This window comes from Pleurodeles waltl, chromosome 6 (assembly GCF_031143425.1).
Source record: "Pleurodeles waltl isolate 20211129_DDA chromosome 6, aPleWal1.hap1.20221129, whole genome shotgun sequence".
Lineage (NCBI taxonomy): Eukaryota > Metazoa > Chordata > Amphibia > Caudata > Salamandridae > Pleurodeles > Pleurodeles waltl.
The window spans coordinates 1066648415-1066671313 of NC_090445.1; the positions used below are offsets into that span (position 1 = coordinate 1066648415).

Here is a 22899-nt window from a genome sequence, read left to right on the forward strand (position 1 = left end):
AGTATATGGTCTGGGAGTTTCTCAAACACAAACTCCACAGTTCCATAATGGCTACACTGAAATCTGGGAAGTTTGGTATCAAACTTCTCAGCACACTAAATGCACACTGATGCCAGTGTGGAATGTATTGTAACATGCACCCAGAGGGCATCTTAGAGATGCCCCTTGAATACCAATTCAACTTCTAGTGTGGGGCTGACCAGTTTCTGCCAGCCTGCCACAACCAGATGAGTTGCTGGCCACATTGGGAGAGTGCCTGCCACTCTGTGGCCAGGAACAAAGCCTGTACTGGGTGGAGGAGCTTCACACCTCCCCCTGCAGGAACTGTAACACCTGGCGGTGAGCCTCAAAGGCTCACCCCCTTTGTTACAGCGCCACTGGGCATCCCAGCTAGTGGAGATGCCACCCCTCTGGCCACAGCCCCTACTTTTGGCAGCAAGGCTGGAGGAGTTAATTAGGAAAACAAGGAGGAGTCACCCACCAGTCAGGACAGCCCCTAAGGTGCCCTGAGCTGAGGTGACCTCTGCTTTTAGAAATTCTTCATCTTAGTTTTGGAGGATTCCCCCAATAGGATTAGGGATGTGCCCCCCTCCCCACAGGGAGGAGGCACAAAGAGGGTGTAGCCACCCTCCAGGACAGTAGTCATTGGCTACTGCTCTCCCAGACCTAAACACACCCCTAAATTTAGTATTTAGGGGCACCCCAGAACCCAGGAAATGAGATTCCTGCAAACTGAAAGAAGGACTGCTGAACTACAAGCCCTGCAGAGATGACGGAAGACAACTGCTTTGGCCCCAGCTCTACCGGCCTGTCTCCTGACTCAGAAACCTGCAACCAGTGACGCATCCAACAGGGACCAGCGACTTCTGAAGCCTCAGAGGCTGCCCTGAATCCCAGGACCAAGAAACTCCTGTGAGCAGCGGCTCTGCTCAACAACCTGCAACAAACCTGCAACTCTTCTACAACTTTAAAGACCTCACTCATCCCACCGGAAGCGTGAGACTTCACACTCTGCACTCGACACCCCCAGCTCGAGATCCAGAGAAAAAACACCACAGAGAGGACTCCCCGGCGACTGCGACCCCATGAGTAGCCCGAGACGACCCACCCCCCCCGGACCACCACAGCGACGCCTGCAGAGAGAACCCAGAGGCTCCCCCTGACCGCGACTGCCTGTAACAAGGGACCCAACGCCTGGACCAAGCACTGCACCTGCAGCCTCCAGGACCAGAAGGAACCGAACCTCAGTGCAGGAGTGACCCCCCAGGCGACCCTCTGCCTAGCCCAGGTGGTGGCTGGCCTGAGAAGCCCCCATGTGCCCTGCTTGCACCGCTAGAGTGGCCCCCGGGTCCCTCGATTGAAACCAATACAAAACCTGACGCTTGCGTTGCACACTGCACCCGACTGCCCCTGTGCCGCTGAGGGTGTGTTTTGTGTGTCTACTTGTGCCCCTCCCCCCCCCCCCCCCCAGTGCTCTACAAAACCCCCCTGGCCTGCCTAATGAGGATGCGGGTACTTACCTGCTGGCAGACTGGAACCAGAGCACCCCTGTTCTCCATAGGCGCTTATGTGTTTTGGGCACCTCTTTGACCTTTGCACCTGACCAGCCCTGAGCGGCTGGTGTGGTAACTTTGGGGTTACCCTAAACCCCCAACGGTGGGCTGCCTATGCCCAGGAACTGAGACTTGTAAGTGTCTTACTTACCTCACAATGTAACCAATACTTACCTCCCCCAGGAACTTTTGATTTTTGCACTGTCTACTTTTAAAATAGCTTATTGCCATTTGAACAAAAACTGTATATGTTATTGCTCTAATTCAAAGTTCCTAACTCACCTATGTGGAGTACCTTGCATTTAATGTATTTACTTCAAATCTTGAACTTGTGGTTCTAAAAATAAATTAAAAGATTTTTCTATATAAAAACTATTGGCCTGGAGTTAAGTCTTTGAGTGTGTTGTCCTCATTTATTGCCTGTGTGTGTTAACAACAAATGCTTAACACTACCCTCTAAGACTACTGCTCGACCACACTACCACAAAATAGAGCATTAGAATAATCTAATTTTGCCACCGTCTTACCTCTAAGGGGAACCCTTGGACTCTGTGCACACTATCTCTTACTTTGAGAGAGTATATACAGAGCCAACTTCCTACAAACACTGTGCAGTCTTGGCCACCTCAGCCCAGAAATGTTTTACATGAGACAATCCTACCAGATGTGTATAGTGTCCCCCAGTACTCTACAACCTCTCCAACATTGGGGTACATGTGGTACAATCATGATGGGACGTAGTACCAATGGTATAAAGTTGTATAATATATTTCCCTCCCCTCTATAGAAGAGGAGGATCCATGTATGTCTCTACTCAACAGAACCCATCATCTGAGGGATCTGCCTGCACAGCTACCTCTCCTATTCCAGTATATCTAGCCATTTTAAACATACATTGGACACCGGTAATAAAATGTGTAACCTAGAGGTCGCCCCTTAGTGTCAAGTAGTTTTGGGAACATGGTTTTGAATTGAGTTCTGACTTTAGTGGCAGCCTATGTTATGGTAGAGTCTTGTCTGAGCATATCTCGATCTTTCCTGCACCATGGTGTTTTTAAGAAAAATTCTAGGAGGACATTTCATTTACTCAGTATCAGCTGATGATGCTTTTAAGCTGTTTTTGTCTTTGTAGCCGCATTCGGATTGCAGATGACTGGGTTTTGAGAAATGGACACACTTGCAATAAATCAGTGACGTGGTTTCTTTATGAGAAATACATTTTCCACCTCCTATTTCTTGCTGTTCCAGGCAAATGCATTGGGTCTGCTAGGTTGTGGGGCAGTCCCCGTCGATATTTTGCACAAGTTACTTGGATGTGGGGTGGGAATATTATTCACTGTGTAGAGCTTCTCAGCAAGATATAAGGTAGAGGACAATTAAGTGCCAATCTTTGATTTTGACAGATGTTATGGAACAAATCAGGCACTTCTGTGTAGTTTAATATCTGCATTTCTATACTATTTATACTGAACACGTTATGTTTCCCAAGAAACTTACTCCTACTACCCACTTCCCGAAGACACTTAGAATTATTTTGCCAGAATGTTTGAACATAATACCATTTGCAGCTGAATTTCTACTGACTTCTTACACATTCTAATTTTAATTCCCACTTTTCTAAGGATTATATGTAACCCATTTTCTCATTGGCACAGAATTTACTGTAGACACCCTTTTGATGTTTTGTGCCCCTGTGTTTACATAGCATGGAGTGTTTAGTTTTCTCAGTGCATTTATATTGTTCTGGTAGCTTTTACTTTTCTCACAGTTTGTGTTGGCTAAGTGGTTGAGGTTGAAGGATATTGGTGCAACATTTCTAACTGTGATTTTAATTAACAAAACCAAAATCCATTTTTGCTGCTCTCTTGCCTATGCTATGGTCTCTATTACACATGTTCAGAAGTCATAGGGTGCCAGCCTCTGTCAGGGTATCGTTGACTGACTTTTATGCTAAAGCAACCAGACCTCCAGTACCCTTCTTTCTAGTTTTGGAATGTTGACGTAACCAACACCAACTATGCACCTTCAAGAATGATGCAATTTATTTGTTTATAATTTTGTTTTATAGGTTTTCTGATACTTGTTTCCTGGATTCGGATGGTCAGGCTACCTGTGATGCCTGTGTTGCGGGATACACTGGTCGCCGCTGCGAGAAGTACGTACAGATTGTCTTACAGATAATTTATTAGCGAATTGTATAAATTATGTTTGAGTTTAATCAGTATACGTTTACTCGGTATACTTCTGAGCCGTTTCAGAGACATTGTCCTATTTTAATAACAGGTTACGTTAATGGTGTAACTAACAGTATTTTTGTCAAAATTCACCTTTGCAGTAGAGGTTCTGTTATCGCTGGAACACCTTTTTTCTAATTTCATTCAAAATACACATCTGTTTGAATTATCTTTGCAGCTCTTATGTTAAAAGTGTTTTACATTTCCTTCTACTTTTTACACTTTTCTCCCCATTCTAAACCTGCAGTCTCTGGTTAGATTAATCTTTCCAGGGCATCCACTAAGGGTGTCTCACAAACATGTTTCTCAGATGCAAATGCATCATTCTAATGTAACACACGATGTGGACCCTTTTCTTAAGAAGCAAAGACTACATGCTGTACATTTTAGATAAAACAAATGTCTTCTTCTTCCAGTACATTTCGTTCTTCACGGACCTTGGTTTTGCAGTCACCTATGTCTCATAATATTGCTGAAATAGAACCACCTTATTGTGTCAACATTTGACACAGTTAAAACTGCTAGTCTCTGGTTTAGGGTGCATTGTGGTATTGGTGATGATCCTTGCAGAGATTGTAATCCCTCTTGGCAGCCCTTACCAGATTTGAAGCATTAAGTGGTTACAACTGATAAATACCCAATGAGGTATTAGCTTGCTTTGACAACACAGCATGCCATGTGGAACCAAGACTAGAATATTTGACTCCTGATCAAACCCCATGTTTAGAAAGGCTTTGGGATTGCTTCTAAGCCTTCACTAAAAAAATGATCATGGATTTTTGGGGTTGACAGATCCGCATATTCTTTTGCAGGCATAAAATTAGAGATGGTGTGGCTTTGGTTAAGAGTTGATTTATCTTTTCTTCTTTTAGGTGTGCTGCAGGCTATGAAGGGGATCCCATGCAGCCTGGTGGTAAATGCCAAGGTTGGTTTCATCTGCATTGTTCAGCAAACCATATGACACTTTTCTTATCGTTGTGCTATGAGTCTTGAACAGGGGGTGCTGCCTGGCAAGGCATTGAGAGGTTCAGAGCCGCGTCTCTTACAGTATAGACAAAGGGGTATTATAACATAGTTCAGCAGCCATGACCACTGACCAGACAAGCTAAATTCTGCTTTTCTTTTCATCAATCTCATTTAAGCGATGGATATGCCTGGCACCTTCCCTTGGATGCTTCTTGGCACCCTCTGTATCTCCCATTACATAAGCATGCCCAACCAGTTGCGCCTTATTGTATACTTGCTTGTGATCACACTTTATTTTTCCTGTAGATAACAGCCTGAGGAGATGTGATGAGAGGGGCAGTGCTTCCAGCTCCTCCCAAGCCTGTCTCTGCAAGGTTGGTACACTTCAGCCCAATAACTGTTATTTTTTAGAACTTGAATTTGTATTGCTATAGGGAGGTGCACCTATGGGGTATCACGAGATAAAGTTTAACGCTTCTGAATGGCTTAATTAGCTAGGGCTGTGTTCATCATGCCAAACATATTCCAAATTGGCCTGAGTGCTCTAGCCTCCATAGTCTCAGATAAAGGTCTGTGACAAATATTCCATTTGTCCTGTAAACCTACCACTATCTCTGCTAGCGGGTAAGGTGTTAGCTGGACACAAGATCCTTCCAGTTCTAACAACTGATGTTGAGAAACATTGCTTATTCGGTATTAATTTTGCTGTATTTCATGTTGAGTGTGTTAAAGCGTATACTGCACATGGATCACAGGAGCTTCAACATAGGCTGGTTCCTTCACTTCTTTAGACGATTTACAGTGCATGGTGATGTCTTTAAAGCCTATTAAAAAGCCAAATTTGTCAACTTATCCCAGACTTGGCACTGATATCTAGGAATTCCCTCTTGTCTGCACAGCATGGCATCTTCTGCCTCTAAACAATCAGTGTTTCTTTTGATGAAGAATGTCTCGCCTCACATTATAAATGGTCTCATCTAGTCAGTTGCTGCAATTATCTTGAAGTTTGATTGGCTGAGTTTGTGACCTTAAATCCAAGAACTCAGACTGTCCATAGCAACAGAAAAAATTTAAATGTACCCCACAATTTAAAAATATGCTTTAATTCTGTTTTACATTTACATCTGTCATGGTCCTGGACAAAAGGTTATGCTTTTCCTGGTTGTTAATGCTTAGCCAAGTGAAAACTAGAAGCAAGCTTCTCTTTCAAAACTCAGGTCATATTGAATATGTGAAATACACTAGTACGTAAATTAGTAAATATGGGGTCAACCAAACTGAAGATCTTTCTCAAAATCAATGTAAGGTGTCAGAATAGTCAAATTGTACTAGTTAATTGCAGGTATTTTTTGTTCACTTTCTCTACGCCTTTCTCGAAGCCTTGTATATAAAATGTACATTGCAGATTGAATTATAGGATTATCTGTTTCTTTACATCAGTGGATGCCTCCTCTTCTACTATTGATTCTGTTTTCTGTCCTTGCCATTAGCATGGCATCCAAACCTCTTAGAAGAGGCACGGGGTTTGGATGTTTGCTTCACTGGACAGTTTACACTATTCTGTCTGAAATAAAATCTTGCATCATTAATTAGAATGTTGCATGCAATAAAGGGCCAAAAAAAGAACACCATCTTTTCTTTACAAACGCTAAAATGGGCAGTGGGTTACCCCTTCTGGCCTTTATAGCGAGCTGTTGCTGAATTTCTCTAGTAAAGCACAACAAAATGAATAAATAATCTTGCAGTCCACCAGTGATTGTCTGAACAGTAGTCTGTGAACGTTAGCAGATTCTGTTAGATCGACTAAGACTAAAAACACTGCAGCAGGACTCAAGTTCATAATGTAGAAATAGACACAAGGCCTGCTCAATGGGAGCTGTCCTAGGCCTGAAACTATTCTTATTATCCAAAATAACCCCACTGACTTCTAGGTAGGCCAGCAGTCTCTTACCAAGATTCTATTAAAGCATTTCCCTTCTTGCTGGTTTTGTGGGTGTTGTTAAGCTACCGTGTGTGTTGTGTTGGTTACATGAACGCCTTTACCATGTCTTAGTGGTCGTGTTAATATGGTTGTTTTTAAAAGCTGCGCACTAGATACTTGAAAGCATTTTTCCTTACCACACCATAGGGAACTCATCCTTTTTTGTGTTTTATTTCTTGATCTTTTATTTTAGCCGAACGTGGAAGGCACACTTTGTGACGTATGCAAGAATGGGGCTTTCTTCCTGAGCGAGAAGAATACAGATGGCTGCCTGAAGTGCTTCTGCATGGGCGTCACAAAGCAGTGTGCTAGTTCCTTCTGGAATCGTGATCAGGTGCTGAGTGTTTCCTGTCCTCCTACCATAAGTGGGTGATAAAAAAAAAAAGTTTACCAGATAGCCATCTAAGGTGCAACCTAAGTTTTCTTCATGGACACCTTCAATCCAGCTACTGACAAATGAGTTGGACAGTCTGACCTAAGGATGCTTTTCTACATTTCTCATTAGGGTATTTTGTTTCCACTGGCACTCTTATGAACCCTGATTAGTCTCCTGTCACCTTAGACTGGGCCCGGCCTGTCATCCGAGACTGGGCCCGGCCTGTCATCCGAGACTGGGCCCGGCCTGTCATCCGAGACTGGGCCCGGCCTGTCATCCGAGACTGGGCCCGGCCTGTCATCCGAGACTGGGCCCGGCCTGTCATCCGAGACTGGGCCCGGCCTGTCATCCGAGACTGGGCCCGGCCTGTCATCCGAGACTGGGCCCGGCCTGTCATCCGAGACTGGGCCCGGCCTGTCTCCAGAGACTGGGCCCGGCCTGTCTCCAGAGACTGGACTGTGTCTCAAGATGGATAGAATTAGCTGGGGTAATTGTTTATGATGCAGCTTAAAAGAAATTGGTCATAAACAGTGATGGGGTTGAATTTAATATCTGTATGAAAAAAGTGTACTGTTGCAAACGGGGATTGGGTTTTTGAGTGATTGCATTGTTCAAAGAGGAGTGACTGCTTTATCGCAGGCAGAATTATGATCTGATTTTGCTGTCGTAAAGTTTGCTTGAAGCTTTCAGTTAGTCTAGATATAAGCACATTATATCAGCTCTGGACTACTTCATAACAGTTTGACAAAGGTGATTCTTATTGTGTGCCTTCAGATTAACTTTTTGGCCCTGTTCCTTGTCTGGGAGAAGAATGGCCAGAGTTTCATGACCTCATAGATATTGATTCAGCTAAATACCACGGGTGGTGGAAGAGAAATCAAGCACCAGACATGCACCGTATGAACCTTTATTTAGTAAGAGGACCAGTGCCAGAGGCACCAAAGGGGAAGCGTTGCTACCCTTGCCTTACCCTATTTGGCATTTATGCATGGTAGCCCTGTCATTGAGTTTACCGTTGTGGAAGGTGAAGGTCTAGCTAATGCTGCTTGTCATTCTAAAATGTCAGCTTTCTTCCACAGGTCCGTGCTGCTCATGACAGTAGTGAGAGAGCTCTATTCTCCCTTGCAAACATAGCAAACACGCGCACTATCAGCCAGGGCATTGCTGTCGGAGGCCAGTCAGAGCTGATGTTTGGCGCTTTTGCTTCAGTCCCGAGAGACACCTACTTCTGGGTCCTGCCGGAACGCTTCAAGGGAGACAAGGTACTGTGCATGTCAGAGTAATGGGATAGTTACCAGATCTTCCTTTTCTTGACTAATTTAAGAATTGTAGTTTTGCTGAAACGTTTGTTGAAATTAGCATATTGATTTATGATGTCTATCTAAAGAGATGATGTATATAGCCCACGTTTTCCCGTGTTTTACATGATAATGGCACACTAGCGGGACCAACTGCAGATAATTTAACTAGTCTTTCATTGGGACCATCCACCTTTACAAGTAATATAACTAATTTGGAAGCAAATCAAGGCTGTCTTGGAGATAGAAGGATCTGTTGCAAACTGATGTAAAGTTTAGTGCTGGATTCTGCAGTCAAATAATTTGACATCCTTATTATGGACTATCAATAAATCAACTTGAATGCAGTAATGTTGGCCTCGTTTGTTGTTGGACTACCAAAATGAAGGTAAATATTTATTTAGGGCAACTTTTAAAAGCTTTCAAAGGGAATGCTGTAAATAAGGACTGACTTTTTGTGACCAAACAAAGATGGAGTCTTCATCGAATTTAGCTTCTGTTTTGTGCAAAGAAATTCAGTGTGTGCTCTCAAACCCACTATGCATTACTATGGTGACATTTAAAAACGAGGGGAAAAGAAAACAAATGGCTAAAATTTCTCACTTAAGTTGGGAAGAAATAACCTGCATACACTTGTGATGCGTGCAGATCACATTTTACTGTTCATACAGTAGCGACCATCTACCGTTGGTGCCTTTTGCAGCATTCTGCTGAATGTATTTGCCTTTTTCCTTTAAGATTTCCTGCCTTACTCATATTGTGGGATTATTGCTTTGTTCCATTCTGCTCTAGGTGACGTCGTATGGTGGTGAGCTCAAGTACACAATCATTTATGACGAGTCTCCGGGATCTCGTGCTCTATTCAGCAAACCAGATGTGATCCTGCAGGGAAATGGAATCTTCCTTGAGCATTTCAGCAGTGTCGAGTTCACCCCTGGAACTCCCACTACTGTCACTGTCCTCTTCAGAGAGGTTAGTTAACAGCAAAGCGAAGTGAGGCTCATGTAAAGGTGGTTGCAATTGATTGAGAGTCCCAGCAAGTATTTTTGTTGTATGCTGTAAGAAAGGGAAAGCGTTTTATAATTAGCATAGTTCATGTCCAAGTTCACGTGCGATGATTGGAGACTAAAAAAAAATATATATATATGGTATTATTCTTCAGTATCGGAGGGTCAATAGATAGGCTGACTTTTATGACTGGGTAAATTACCTTTCTCAAATAACGACACTTGAAAGGGTAACTTATTTGGATAGAAATAGACTTCACTTCTATAATGGATTACAGGAAACAAAAATCTTAAGATTATATTGATAAAATTGCTGTTATATAGTCTGTTATAAAAATGTTGGCTATAAAATAGGACATCCTCCCCTAGACTTCTTTGACATTTTTCTTTTTTTTTCTTTTCCTTTTCCATATCTTCTTTAGTACTTGAATGTATTTGATTGACATTTTCTGTCATCGCTGATGTTCGTCATTATTAATATGAATTATTTATTAATTATTACTATTTTTTTTTTTTAATTAGATTTTTGTTAAAACAACATATGCCAAAAGAGTAAACAGTCAGTTTCCATTCTTACAAAATACGGTGGTACAATATGGGTTGTACCCGCATAAATATCTCAACTATATCACATATACATTTACTTATGAGCATACCTCCCATGATTACCACATATCTTTAAACCTCTGTACGGTTAGAGGTGACCCTTCCAGGGCGACTACACTTTCAGCATTATTGTTCTAGAATTCTTCATCCGATTGAGACCGCAACAGTGGTGGGTGAACAGTGGTGCAGATCTTCCATCTTCAAGAAATGCATTAATTGTTTCAACCCAAATCTCTTGATCCTCAAAAACCTTCTTGTCCATCCTAGACATTTTGAAACTCTTCGGCCAATCCCTACTCTGTTGTGTCATTTGGTCCTTTATCCACATATTGATTCTAGGGCTGCATAGTCTAGCTGCAATTAATAATTGGATTTCATTGGTTATTAGTATTGTAATCCAGGGCAAAATGTTAATACCAATGAAAACAAAAATATCTGGCATCATATGGAAACCAGAACAAGGGCACAATACCACCTCATAGGTTGCCCTCAATCCGAAATGTTTCAGGCCCCATTGATCTGTAATTTGTAACTTAGTTGTATTTTATTTACTTCCTGCATGTTTTTTTTTTTTTTATTCCTTTGTTTGACTTTTTAATTTTTTGTGATGTATGTATAATTTAAACCAGTCTTTCAGAGTTGACTTGATATTATGACTTGATATTTTGTCATGAATTAGTGGGATTCTTAATCCAAGTAACTTTTAAATGCAATTTAAAAACAATACTCATAAATACGTATAATTGAAAATATAATATTTTATTTTAAACAGTGTTTTATACATATTCTACTGCTGATTCAGTGAAAGGTGTAAAGAAATGGCTCCCTGTTGCAGTTACCCCCCACTTTTTGCCTGATACTGATGCTGACTTGACTGAGAAGTGTGCTGGGACCCTGCTAACCAGGCCCCAGCACCAGTGTTCCTTCACCTAAAATGTACCATTGTATCCACAATTGGCACACCCTGGCATTCAGATAAGTCCCTTGTAACTGGTACTTCTAGTACCAAGGGCCCTGATGCCAAGGAAGGTCTCTAAGGGCTGCAGCATGTCTTATGCCACCCTAGAGACCCCTCACTCAGCACAGACACACTGCTTACAAGCCTGTGTGTGCTAGTGAGAACAAAATGAGTAAGTCGACATGGCACTCCCCTCAGGGTGCCATGCCAGCCTCTCACTGCCTATGCAGTATAGGTAAGACACCCCTCTAGCAGGCCTTACAGCCCTAAGGCAGGGTGCACTATACCATAGGTGAGGGTACCAGTGCATGAGCATGGTACCCCTACAGTGTCTAAACAAAACCTTAGACATTGTAAGTGCAGGGTAGCCATAAGAGTATATGGTCTGGGAGTCTGTCAAACACGAACTCCACAGCACCATGATGGCTACACTGAAAACTGGGAAGTTTGGTATCAAACTTCTCAGCACAATAAATGCACACTGATGCCAGTGTACATTTTATTGTAAAATCCACCACAGAGGGCACCTTAGAGGTGCCCCCTGAAACTTAACCAACTATCTGTGTAGGCTGACTGGTTCCAGCAGCCTGCCACACTAGAGACATGTTGCTGGCCCCATGGGGAGAGTGCCTTTGTCACTCGGAGGCCAGTAACAAAGCCTGCACTGGGTGGAGATGCTAACACCTCCCCCAGGCAGGAACTGTGACACCTGGCGGTGAGCCTCAAAGGCTCCCCCCTTTGTCACAGCCCAGCAGGGCACTCCAGCTTAGTGGAGTTGCCCGCCCCCTCCGGCCACGGCCCCCACTTTTGGCGGCAAGGCTGGAGGGAACAAAGAAAGCAACAAGGAGGAGTCACTGACCAGTCAGGACAGCCCCTAAGGTGTCCTGAGCTGAAGTGACTCTAACTTTTAGAAATCCTCCATCTTGCAGATGGAGGATTCCCCCAATAGGGTTAGGATTGTGACCCCCTCCCCTTGGGAGGAGGCACAAAGAGGGTGTACCCACCCTCAGGGCTAGTAGCCATTGGCTACTAACCCCCCAGACCTAAACACGCCCTTAAATTTAGTATTTAAGGGCTACCCTGAACCCTAGAAAATTAGATTCCTGCAACTACAAGAAGAAGGACTGCCCAGCTGAAAACCCCTGCAGCGGAAGACCAGAAGACGCCAACTGCCTTGGCTCCAGAAACTCACCGGCCTGTCTCCTGCCTTCCAAAGATCCTGCTCCAGCGACGCCTTCCGAAGGGACCAGCGACCTCGACATCCTCTGAGGACTGCCCCTGCTTCGAAAAGACAAGAAACTCCCGAGGACAGCGGACCTGCTCCAAGAAAGGCTGCAACTTTGTTTCCAGCAGCTTTAAAGAACCCTGAGAGCTCCCCGCAAGAAGCGTGAGACTTGCAACACTGCACCCGGCGACCCCGACTCGGCTGGTGGAGACCCGACACCTCAGGAGGGACCCCAGGACTACTCTGATACTGTGAGTACCAAAACCTGTCCCCCCTGAGCCCCCACAGCGCCGCCTGCAGAGGGAATCCCGAGGCTTCCCCTGACCGCGACTCTTTGAATCCAAAGTCGCGACGCCTGGGAGAGACCCTGCACCCGCAGCCCCCAGGACCTGAAGGACCGGACTTTCACTGGAGAAGTGACCCCCAGGAGTCCCTCTCCCTTGCCCAAGTGGAGGTTTCCCCGAGGAACCCCCCCCTTGCCTGCCTGCAGCGCTGAAGAGATCCCGAGATCTCTCATAGACTAACATTGCGAACCCGACGCTTGTTTCGACACTGCACCCGGCCGCCCCCGCGCTGCTGAGGGTGAAATTTCTGTGTGGACTTGTGTCCCCCCCGGTGCCCTACAAAACCCCCCTGGTCTGCCCTCCGAAGACGCGGGTACTTACCTGCAAGCAGACCGGAACCGGGGCACCCCCTTCTCTCCATTCTAGCCTATGTGTTTTGGGCACCACTTTGAACTCTGCACCTGATCGGCCCTGAGCTGCTGGTGTGGTGACTTTGGGGTTGCTCTGAACCCCCAACGGTGGGCTACCTTGGACCAAGAACTAAGCCCTGTAAGTGTCTTACTTACCTGGTTAACCTAACAAATACTTACCTCCCCTAGGAACTGTGAAAATTGCACTAAGTGTCCACTTTTAAAACAGCTATTTGTGAATAACTTGAAAAGTATACATGCAATTTTGATGATTTGAAGTTCCTAAAGTACTTACCTGCAATACCTTTCGAATGAGATATTACATGTAGAATTTGAACCTGTGGTTCTTAAAATAAACTAAGAAAATATATTTTTCTATACAAAAACCTATTGGCTGGATTTGTCTCTGAGTGTGTGTACCTCATTTATTGTCTATGTGTATGTACAACAAATGCTTAACACTACTCCTTGGATAAGCCTACTGCTCGACCACACTACCACAAAATAGAGCATTAGTATTATCTATTTTTACCACTATTTTACCTCTAAGGGGAACCCTTGGACTCTGTGCATGCTATTCCTTACTTTGAAATAGCACATACAGAGCCAACTTCCTACATTGGTGGATCAGCGGTGGGGTACAAGACTTTGCATTTGCTGGACTACTCAGCCAATACCTGATCACACGACAAATTCCAAAATTGTCATTAGAAATTCATTTTTGCAATTTGAAATTTTTCTAAATTCTTAAAAGTCCTGCTAGGGCCTTGTGTGTTAAGTCCCTGTTTAGCATTGTCTTTTAGAGTTTAAAAGTTTGTTAAAAGTTTGAAATTAGATTCTAGAAACAGTTTTTAGCTTCTTTAAAAAGTCATCCAACTCTTAGCAAAATAATGTCTGATACAGAGATGAATGTGGTGGAACTCGACACCACACCTTACCTCCATCTTAAGATGAGGGAGCTAAGGTCTCTCTGTAATATAAAGAAAATAACCATTGGCTCCAGACCTACCAAAATTCAGCTCCAGGAGCTGTTGGCAGAGTTTGAAAAAGCCAACCCCTCTGAGGATGACTTCACAGAGGAAGAAATTAGTGACTTGGAGGGCAATTCCCCCCTTCCAGTCCTAAATAGGGAGACCAGGGCCTCTCAAGCCCTGTCTCCAAAAATGATAGTCAGAAATGTTGCTTCCCTCACAGGAGGGTCCAGCATTTCTGAAATCACTGAGGATGCTCTCAGTGAAGATGACCCCCTGTTAGCCAGGATGGTCAAAAGATTGGCTTTGGAAAAGCAGCTCCTAGCCATAGAAAGGGAAAGAAAAGAGATGGGCCTAGGTCCCATCAATGGTGGCAGCAACTTAAATAGGGTCAGAGATTCTCCTGACATCCTAAAAATCCCCAAAGGGATTGTAACAAAATATGAAGATGGTGATGACATCACCAAATGGTTCACAGCTTTTGAGAGGGCTTGTGTAACCAGAAAAGTGAACAGATCTCACTGGGGTGCTCTCCTTTGGGAAATGTTCACTGGAAAGTGTAGGGATAGACTCCTCACACTCTCTGGAAAAGATGCAGAATCTTATGACCTCATGAAGGGTACCCTGATTGAGGGCTTTGGATTCTCCACTGAGGAGTATAGAATTAGATTCAGGGGGGCTCAAAAATCCTCGAGCCAGACCTGGGTTGATTTTGTAGACTACTCAGTAAAAACACTAGATGGTTGGTTAACTGGAAATGAAGTGTGTGACTATGTTGGGCTTTATAATTTGTTTATGAAAGAACACATTTTAAGTAACTGCTTCAATGAAAAGTTGCATCAGTATCTGGTAGACCTAGGTCCAATTTCTCCCCAAGAATTGGGAAAGAAGGCAGACCACTGGGTCAAGACTAGGGTAACCAAAACTTCCACTGGGGGTGACCAAAAGAAAGGGGTTACAAAAACTCCCCAGGAGAAAGTGGGTAACACTAGAAACAAAGAAAAAGAGTCCTCTGTAGGCCCCCAAAAACCAGAACAGGTGGGTGGGCCCCAAGACACAACCCAAAACAAAGGTGGGTACCAGGGTAAGAACTGGGATGCCACTAAGGCCTGGTGCCACAACTGTAAACAGTCTGGGCACCACACCAAGGACACTTCTTGTCCCAAAAACAAACCCCAGAACAAAATTCCTGGGGTAACCAGTGTAGCCATGGGAGATGACTCCTCAGATGAGGAGGTCTTCCTAGCCTTCAACTGGAAACAGGGCCCAACAGGTGAGTTGGAGATTCCAGAGGGAAGTAGACACTTCCACCACCTACTGGTGAATGGAATCCCAACCACTGCCCTGAGAGACACTTGTGCCAGTCACACTATTGTGCATGACAGGCTGGTGCTCTCAAACCAGTACATCCCAGGTGAGACTGCCAGGGTAAGAGTTAGCCTAGACAGGGTCACTAAGAGGCCTGTGGCTTTAGTGCCCATAGAAGTGGGTGGCACTCTTAGCTGGAGAAGGGTAGTAGTCAGTACAGACCTCCCCCTTGATTGTCTCCTTGGAAATGACTACCCAGAGGTTAGTCAGAGCCCAAGAGAGGAACTGGTCCAGTGCCAGTCCTCTCCCAAGGATTCTGGAAGTCCTGCCTCTGCAGTAAATGCAAGCAGGCCCCAGAAGAATAAGAAAAGAAAACAGAGTAGGAAAGGTGGACAACCTTTAGCCAAGGTTACAGCAAGCCAAGGAGATTCTGCTCCAGTAGGGGAGAACTCCAAAAATGGCCCTGATAAAGTCCAACCTGACCCACAAGAAGTCCTGGCTAGTCAGGCAACTGTTAAACCTGAGTGGGTGGCTCCTCAGCTAACAGAAGAAAGAGTGGAAGAAGGGTGTTTACTACAAGATGTGGTAACCCCCCACTCTAATACAGCAGACAGGCAACCTGAACCCAAAGAAGCCTGTAACTTAGCCCCTTCCCTTTTAGGTGAAGAGCTAAAGGTGTGGTTCTGGGCACTGACAGCTGTCAGTGGCCTCTGCTGGGTGTTAGCCTTTATGGCTGCACTATCCTTAGCATGGTGGTCTGACCCCATGCCAAATAGCAAGTTAGGCCCCCTGACCCTATTGGTCATGGTGGGGTTACTCCAGCTCTGGGTAACCTCTCTGGGTAAGCTAGGGGTAACCCTGGCCAAGATAAGGTTAGCAGAGGTGGATACCTCTAAGACCAAAATAGAAAGAATGGGTGGAGACATTGAAGAGGCAGACAAGAGGCAATTCAGACTAGGTCCTATCACTGTGGAAGTAGGTCAGTTCCCCAAAGGGAATGACCTGAACAGAAGGATGTAAGGCAGAGTAGGCCCTGCAACTAACCAGCCTATTTCTCCTACTCTTCCTCGCCTGACAGACTAGGAAGACTCTCCCAGCTTGGGCTGAGTCTCCTGGCCTGTGGGCTGGGGGGGGCTTGTGTAAAGAAATGGCTCCCTGTTGCAGTTACCCCCCACTTTTTGCCTGATACTGATGCTGACTTGACTGAGAAGAGTGCTGGGACCCTGCTAACCAGGCCCCAGCACCAGTGTTCCTTCACCTAAAATGTACCATTGTATCCACAATTGGCACACCCTGGCATTCAGATAAGTCCCTTGTAACTGGTACTTCTAGTACCAAGGGCCCTGATGCCAAGGAAGGTCTCGAAGGGCTGCAGCATGTCTTATGCCACCCTAGAGACCCCTCACTCAGCACAGACACACTGCTTACAAGCCTGTGTGTGCTAGTGAGAACAAAATGAGTAAGTCGACATGGCACTCCCCTCAGGGTGCCATGCCAGCCTCTCACTGCCTATGCAGTATAGGTAAGACACCCCTCTAGCAGGCCTTACAGCCCTAAGGCAGGGTGCACTATACCATAGGTGAGGGTACCAGTGCATGAGCATGGTACCCCTACAGTGTCTAAACAAAACCTTAGACATTGTAAGTGCAGGGTAGCCATAAGAGTATATGGTCTGGGAGTCTGTCAAACACGAACTCCACAGCACCATGATGGCTACACTGAAAACTGGGAAGTTTGGTATCAAACTTCTCAGCACAATAAATGCACACTGATGCCAGTGTACATTTTATTGTAAAATCCACCACAGAGGGCACCTTAGAGGTGCCCCCTGAAACTTAACCAACTATCTGTGTAGGCTGACTGGTTCCAGCAGCCTGCCACACTAGAGACATGTTGCTGGCCCCATGGGGAGAGTGCCTTTGTCACTCGGAGGCCAGTAACAAAGCCTGCACTGGGTGGAGATGCTAACACCTCCCCCAGGCAGGAACTGTGACACCTGGCGGTGAGCCTCAAAGGCTCCCCCCTTTGTCACAGCCCAGCAGGGCACTCCAGCTTAGTGGAGTTGCCCGCCCCCTCCGGCCACGGCCCCCACTTTTGGCGGCAAGGCTGGAGGGAACAAAGAAAGCAACAAGGAGGAGTCACTGACCAGTCAGGACAGCCCCTAAGGTGTCCTGAGCTGAAGTGACTCTAACTTTTAGAAATCCTCCATCTTGCAGATGGAGGATTCCCCCAATAGGGTTAGGATTGTGACCCCCTCCCCTTGGGAGGAGGCACAAAGAGGGTGTACCCACCCTCAGGGCTAGTAGCCATTGGCTACTAACCCCCCAGACCTAAACACGCCCTTAAATTTAGTATTTAAGGGCTACCCTGAACCCTAGAAAATTAGATTCCTGCAACTACAAGAAGAAGGACTGCCCAGCTGAAAACCCCTGCAGCGGAAGACGACAACTGCCTTGGCTCCAGAAACTCACCGGCCTGTCTCCTGCCTTCCAAAGATCCTGCTCCAGCGACGCCTTCCGAAGGGACCAGCGACCTCGACATCCTCTGAGGACTGCCCCTGCTTCGAAAAGACAAGAAACTCCCGAGGACAGCGGACCTGCTCCAAGAAAGGCTGCAACTTTGTTTCCAGCAGCTTTAAAGAACCCTGCAAGCTCCCCGCAAGAAGCGTGAGACTTGCAACACTGCACCCGGCGACCCCGACTCGGCTGGTGGAGACCCGACACCTCAGGAGGGACCCCAGGACTACTCTGATACTGTGAGTACCAAAACCTGTCCCCCCTGAGCCCCCACAGCGCCGCCTGCAGAGGGAATCCCGAGGCTTCCCCTGACCGCGACTCTTTGAATCCAAAGTCCCGACGCCTGGGAGAGACCCTGCACCCGCAGCCCCCAGGACCTGAAGGACCGGACTTTCACTGGAGAAGTGACCCCCAGGAGTCCCTCTCCCTTGCCCAAGTGGAGGTTTCCCCGAGGAACCCCCCCCTTGCCTGCCTGCAGCGCTGAAGAGATCCCGAGATCTCTCATAGACTAACATTGCGAACCCGACGCTTGTTTCGACACTGCACCCGGCCGCCCCCGCGCTGCTGAGGGTGAAATTTCTGTGTGGACTTGTGTCCCCCCCGGTGCCCTACAAAACCCCCCTGGTCTGCCCTCCGAAGACGCGGGTACTTACCTGCAAGCAGACCGGAACCGGGGCACCCCCTTCTCTCCATTCTAGCCTATGTGTTTTGGGCACCACTTTGAACTCTGCACCTGACCGGCCCTGAGCTGCTGGTGTGGTGACTTTGGGGTTGCTCTGAACCCCCAACGGTGGGCTACCTTGGACCAAGAACTAAGCCCTGTAAGTGTCTTACTTACCTGGTTAACCTAACAAATACTTACCTCCCCTAGGAACTGTGAAAATTGCACTAAGTGTCCACTTTTAAAACAGCTATTTGTGAATAACTTGAAAAGTATACATGCAATTTTGATGATTTGAAGTTCCTAAAGTACTTACCTGCAATACCTTTCGAATGAGATATTACATGTAGAATTTGAACCTGTGGTTCTTAAAATAAACTAAGAAAAGATATTTTTCTATACAAAAACCTATTGGCTGGATTTGTCTCTGAGTGTGTGTACCTCATTTATTGTCTATGTGTATGTACAACAAATGCTTAACACTACTCCTTGGATAAGCCTACTGCTCGACCACACTACCACAAAATAGAGCATTAGTATTATCTATTTTTACCACTATTTTACCTCTAAGGGGAACCCTTGGACTCTGTGCATGCTATTCCTTACTTTGAAATAGCACATACAGAGCCAACTTCCTACAAAAGGAAAATGTATAACGAAGGCCCTCACATTCTCTTTTTAGTCTCCTTCATAACAAATGTTTTTGGTGTGTGGAACCCAGAAGATTTAGGTTGTTTCTTCTTCTTATTGCAATGGTCATTGTAGGGATTTACTGGTGTGGAGTTGGAATTAAATCAGTGCTTTTTTTTTTCTTTTCTTTTCTTTTTTGTAGCATGCATGGCAGCGGGCTGATGGGCAGGCTGCCACTCGGGAACACCTTCTCATGGCACTGGCTGATATAGACCTCTTCATGATCCGTGCATCCTATTCAGATCGGATGTTGGAGAGCCGGTAATCCAAGACAACTCTGAATTGTTTGAGTCTCTATGTAGTTCGGGGGATTTCCAATGAATTTATAAACATGACTGCAAATGTTTCACTGTTGATAAATTGATGCCCGTTGTTGAAGGCTGGGGCAGCAGGTGCTTTCTCTGGCTTCTCTTTTGGTATGCCTTGTACTGCCCTTTCTGCTTTTCAGAAGTCATGAGTGTAGCGGGGGAAAAAAAGTAAACACGATAATTTAGTTTCTGTAGTTTACACACTTTCCCCTTCGCACAACCACCTAGCAGAAAATAAATGGCTGCTGAGGGGGCTAGAGTCAGTTTATGGGTGCCATGTTGTTATTGTAGATAAAAGGGCTTGTGCTGTAGTTTCAGCTACACCTTGGATTTTGCAGCATCGACAACCAAGGGTACTCTTAGAAAACCAAGATTGTGTTCATTTGAGAATTGCTTTGTTTGAAAAACCTGGTTCAGGCCACTGAAGCAGCACTAGTTTCCACGCAACTACCACGACCACAAGCCCACGCGCCATCAACCACCTCAAGTGCATCCTGGTCAACGCTCGTTCCGTCCACAAGCACGCCGTTGAACTTTGGGACCTCCTGGACTCCACAGCCCCGGACGTCGCCTTCATCACGGAGACATGGATGAACGCCTCCTCTGCTCCAGACATCGCTACCGCCATCCCCGAAGGCTACAAGATCTCCAGAAAAGACCGCACCAACCAAGTAGGAGGAGGTGTCGCCATCATCTTCAAAGACTCCATCAGCGTCACCACCTCCACCGAAGACCCCCCCCTCGCCGCTGAACACCTGCATTTTCAGATTCGCACCGACCCAAGGACCACCCTCAGAGGATCCCTCGTCTACCGTCCTCCCGGACCTCGCGCCTCTTTCAGCGACGCCATCGCCGACTTCATCTCCCCGCACGCCCTCGCCTCACCGGACTACATCCTCCTAGGCGACCTCAACTTCCATCTGGAACAAAACAACGATCCCAACACCACCACCCTGCTCGACAACCTCGCCAACCTCGGCCTCAAACAACTGGTGAACACCGCCACCCACATCGCCGGACACACGCTCGACCCTATCTTCTCCGCCAGCAAACACGTCTTCTTCAGCCACACCTCTGCCCTGCACTGGACCGACCACAGCTGCGTCCACTTCACATTCCGACGCGAGACCTCCCACCTCCGCACTCAACCCATCCCTCGTCGACAGTGGAACAAGATCCCTGAAGAGCAACTCTTCTCCGCTCTCGCCGCCAACCAACCCACCGACCCCAACGACGCAGCTCTCAACCTCACAAACTGGATCTCCAACTGCGCTGACAACCTTGCTCCCCTCAAACGCACGCATCGACAGACCAACACCAAAAAACCTCTCTGGTTCTCTGACACCCTCAAAGAATCAAAGAAAACTTGTCGTGCCCTTGAGAAGGCCTGGCGCAAGGACCACACCGCTGACAACATGACCGCCCTCAAGAACGCTACACGCGAACACCACCACCTGATCCGCACTGCCAAAAGGAACTTTTTCACCGACAGACTAGACAAAAACAGCCACAACAGCAGAGAACTCTTCAGCATCGTCAAAGAGTTCTCCAACCCCAGCGCCAGCGCCAACGCCGTCACGCCCTCACAGGATTTGTGCGAATCCCTCGCCACTTTCTTCCATCGCAAGATCAGCGACCTCCACGACAGCTTCGGACACCAGACCCAACCATACACCACTGAACCCGCTTCCCCGGACATCACCCTCAACAACTGGACCCACATCAACACGGAAGAAACCAAATCCATCATGAACTCTATCCACTCCGGCGCCCCTTCGGACCCCTGCCCGCACTTCATCTTTAACAAAGCCGACGACATCATCGCCCCGCACCTCCAGACCGTCATCAACTCTTCTTTTTCTTCTGCTACCTTCCCCGAATGCTGGAAGCACGCTGAAGTCAACGCCCTACTAAAGAAACCTACGGCTGACCCAAGCGACCTGAAAAACTTCCGCCCCATCTCTCTTCTACCTTTCCCAGCCAAGGTAATAGAAAAGACCGTCAACAAACAGCTGACCACCTTCCTGGAAGACAACAACCTGCTCGACCCTTCACAAACCGGATTCCGAACCAACCACAGCACGGAAACCGCCCTCATCTCAGTCACAGACGACATCAGAACCCTGATGGACAACGGTGAAACAGTCGCCCTCATTCTCCTCGACCTCTCGGCTGCCTTTGACACCGTCTGTCACCGCACCCTAATCACCCGCCTACGCTCCACCGGGATCCAAGGCCAGGCCCTGGACTGGATCGCCTCCTTCCTCGCTAACCGCTCCCAAAGAGTTTACCTCCCTCCGTTTCGCTCAGAACCCACCAAGATCATCTGCGGCGTACCTCAAGGCTCATCGCTCAGCCCGACACTCTTCAATGTCTACATGAGCCCCCTCGCCGACATCGTACGCAAGCACGACATCATCATCACCTCCTACGCCGACGACACCCAACTTGTACTCTCCCTCACCAAGGACCCCGCCAGCGCCAAGACCAACCTACAAGAGGGTATGAAGGACGTCGCAGATTGGATGAGGCTCAGCCGCCTAAAGCTGAACTCTGAAAAAACGGAAGTCCTCATCCTCGGCAACACCCCGTCCGCCTGGGACGACTCCTGGTGGCCCACGGCCCTCGGCACCGCACCGACCCCCGCAGACCACGCCCGCAACCTCGGCTTCATCTTGGACCCTCTTCTCACCATGACCAAGCAAGTCAACGCCGTGTCCTCCGCCTGCTTCCTCACTCTCCGCATGCTCCGCAAGATCTTCCGCTGGATCCCCGCCGACACCAGAAAAACCGTGACCCACGCCCTTGTCACGAGTCGCCTGGACTACGGCAACACCCTCTACGCCGGGACCACCGCCAAACTCCAAAACCGCCTGCAACGCATCCAAAACGCCTCGGCCCGCCTCATCCTCGACGTACCCCGCAACAGCCACATCTCCGCACACCTGAGACACCTGCATTGGCTCCCAGTCAGCAAAAGGATCACCTTCCGTCTTCTCACCCACGCACACAAAGCCCTCCACAACAAGGGACCGGAATACCTCAACAGACGCCTCAGCTTCTACGTCCCCACCCGCCCCCTCCGCTCCGCTGGCCTCGCACTTGCTGCCGTCCCTCGCACCCGCCGCTCCACGGCGGGTGGGAGATCTTTCTCCTTCCTGGCGGCCAAGACCTGGAACTCCCTCCCCACCAGCCTCAGGACCACTCCGCTTTCCGGAGACTCCTAAAGACTTGGCTGTTCGAGCAGCGATAACCCCCCCTTCCCCCCCTAGCGCCTTGAGACCCGCACGGGTGAGTAGCGCGCTTTACAAATGCTAATGATTTGATTTAGTAACTTGAAAATACTACTTAACTGTGCACACCATCATTGCCTCTCCACTAGACCAAGGAAAAAAGTTAAGGTGAATGTTTCATATACTATGCTTTTATAGGCAGATTTAGAAGTTTCAGTTCCACGTTTCAGATTTTTTTTTTTAAATTAATGAACTCTGTTTAATAACAATACATCAACTCATAATTCAGTTAGTCTTAATCCAGATACCACTTG

At 47.0% G+C, this 22899-nt stretch overlaps 1 protein-coding gene across 7 annotated transcripts in view; it reads left to right on the forward strand.

The window, feature by feature from the left end:
* HSPG2 (heparan sulfate proteoglycan 2) overlaps positions 1 to 22899 on the forward strand; it is a 933800-nt gene that overhangs the window by 322064 nt on the left and 588837 nt on the right. For all 7 annotated transcript variants that reach the window (XM_069240056.1, XM_069240057.1, XM_069240060.1 and 4 more), the window contains exons 20-26: positions 3622 to 3708; positions 4660 to 4712; positions 5060 to 5127; positions 6928 to 7068; positions 8190 to 8372; positions 9201 to 9380; positions 19187 to 19305. In XM_069240056.1, coding sequence (XP_069096157.1) covers positions 3622 to 3708; positions 4660 to 4712; positions 5060 to 5127; positions 6928 to 7068; positions 8190 to 8372; positions 9201 to 9380; positions 19187 to 19305 — 831 coding nt within the window. The remainder of the gene's footprint in view (positions 1 to 3621; positions 3709 to 4659; positions 4713 to 5059; positions 5128 to 6927; positions 7069 to 8189; positions 8373 to 9200; positions 9381 to 19186; positions 19306 to 22899) is intronic.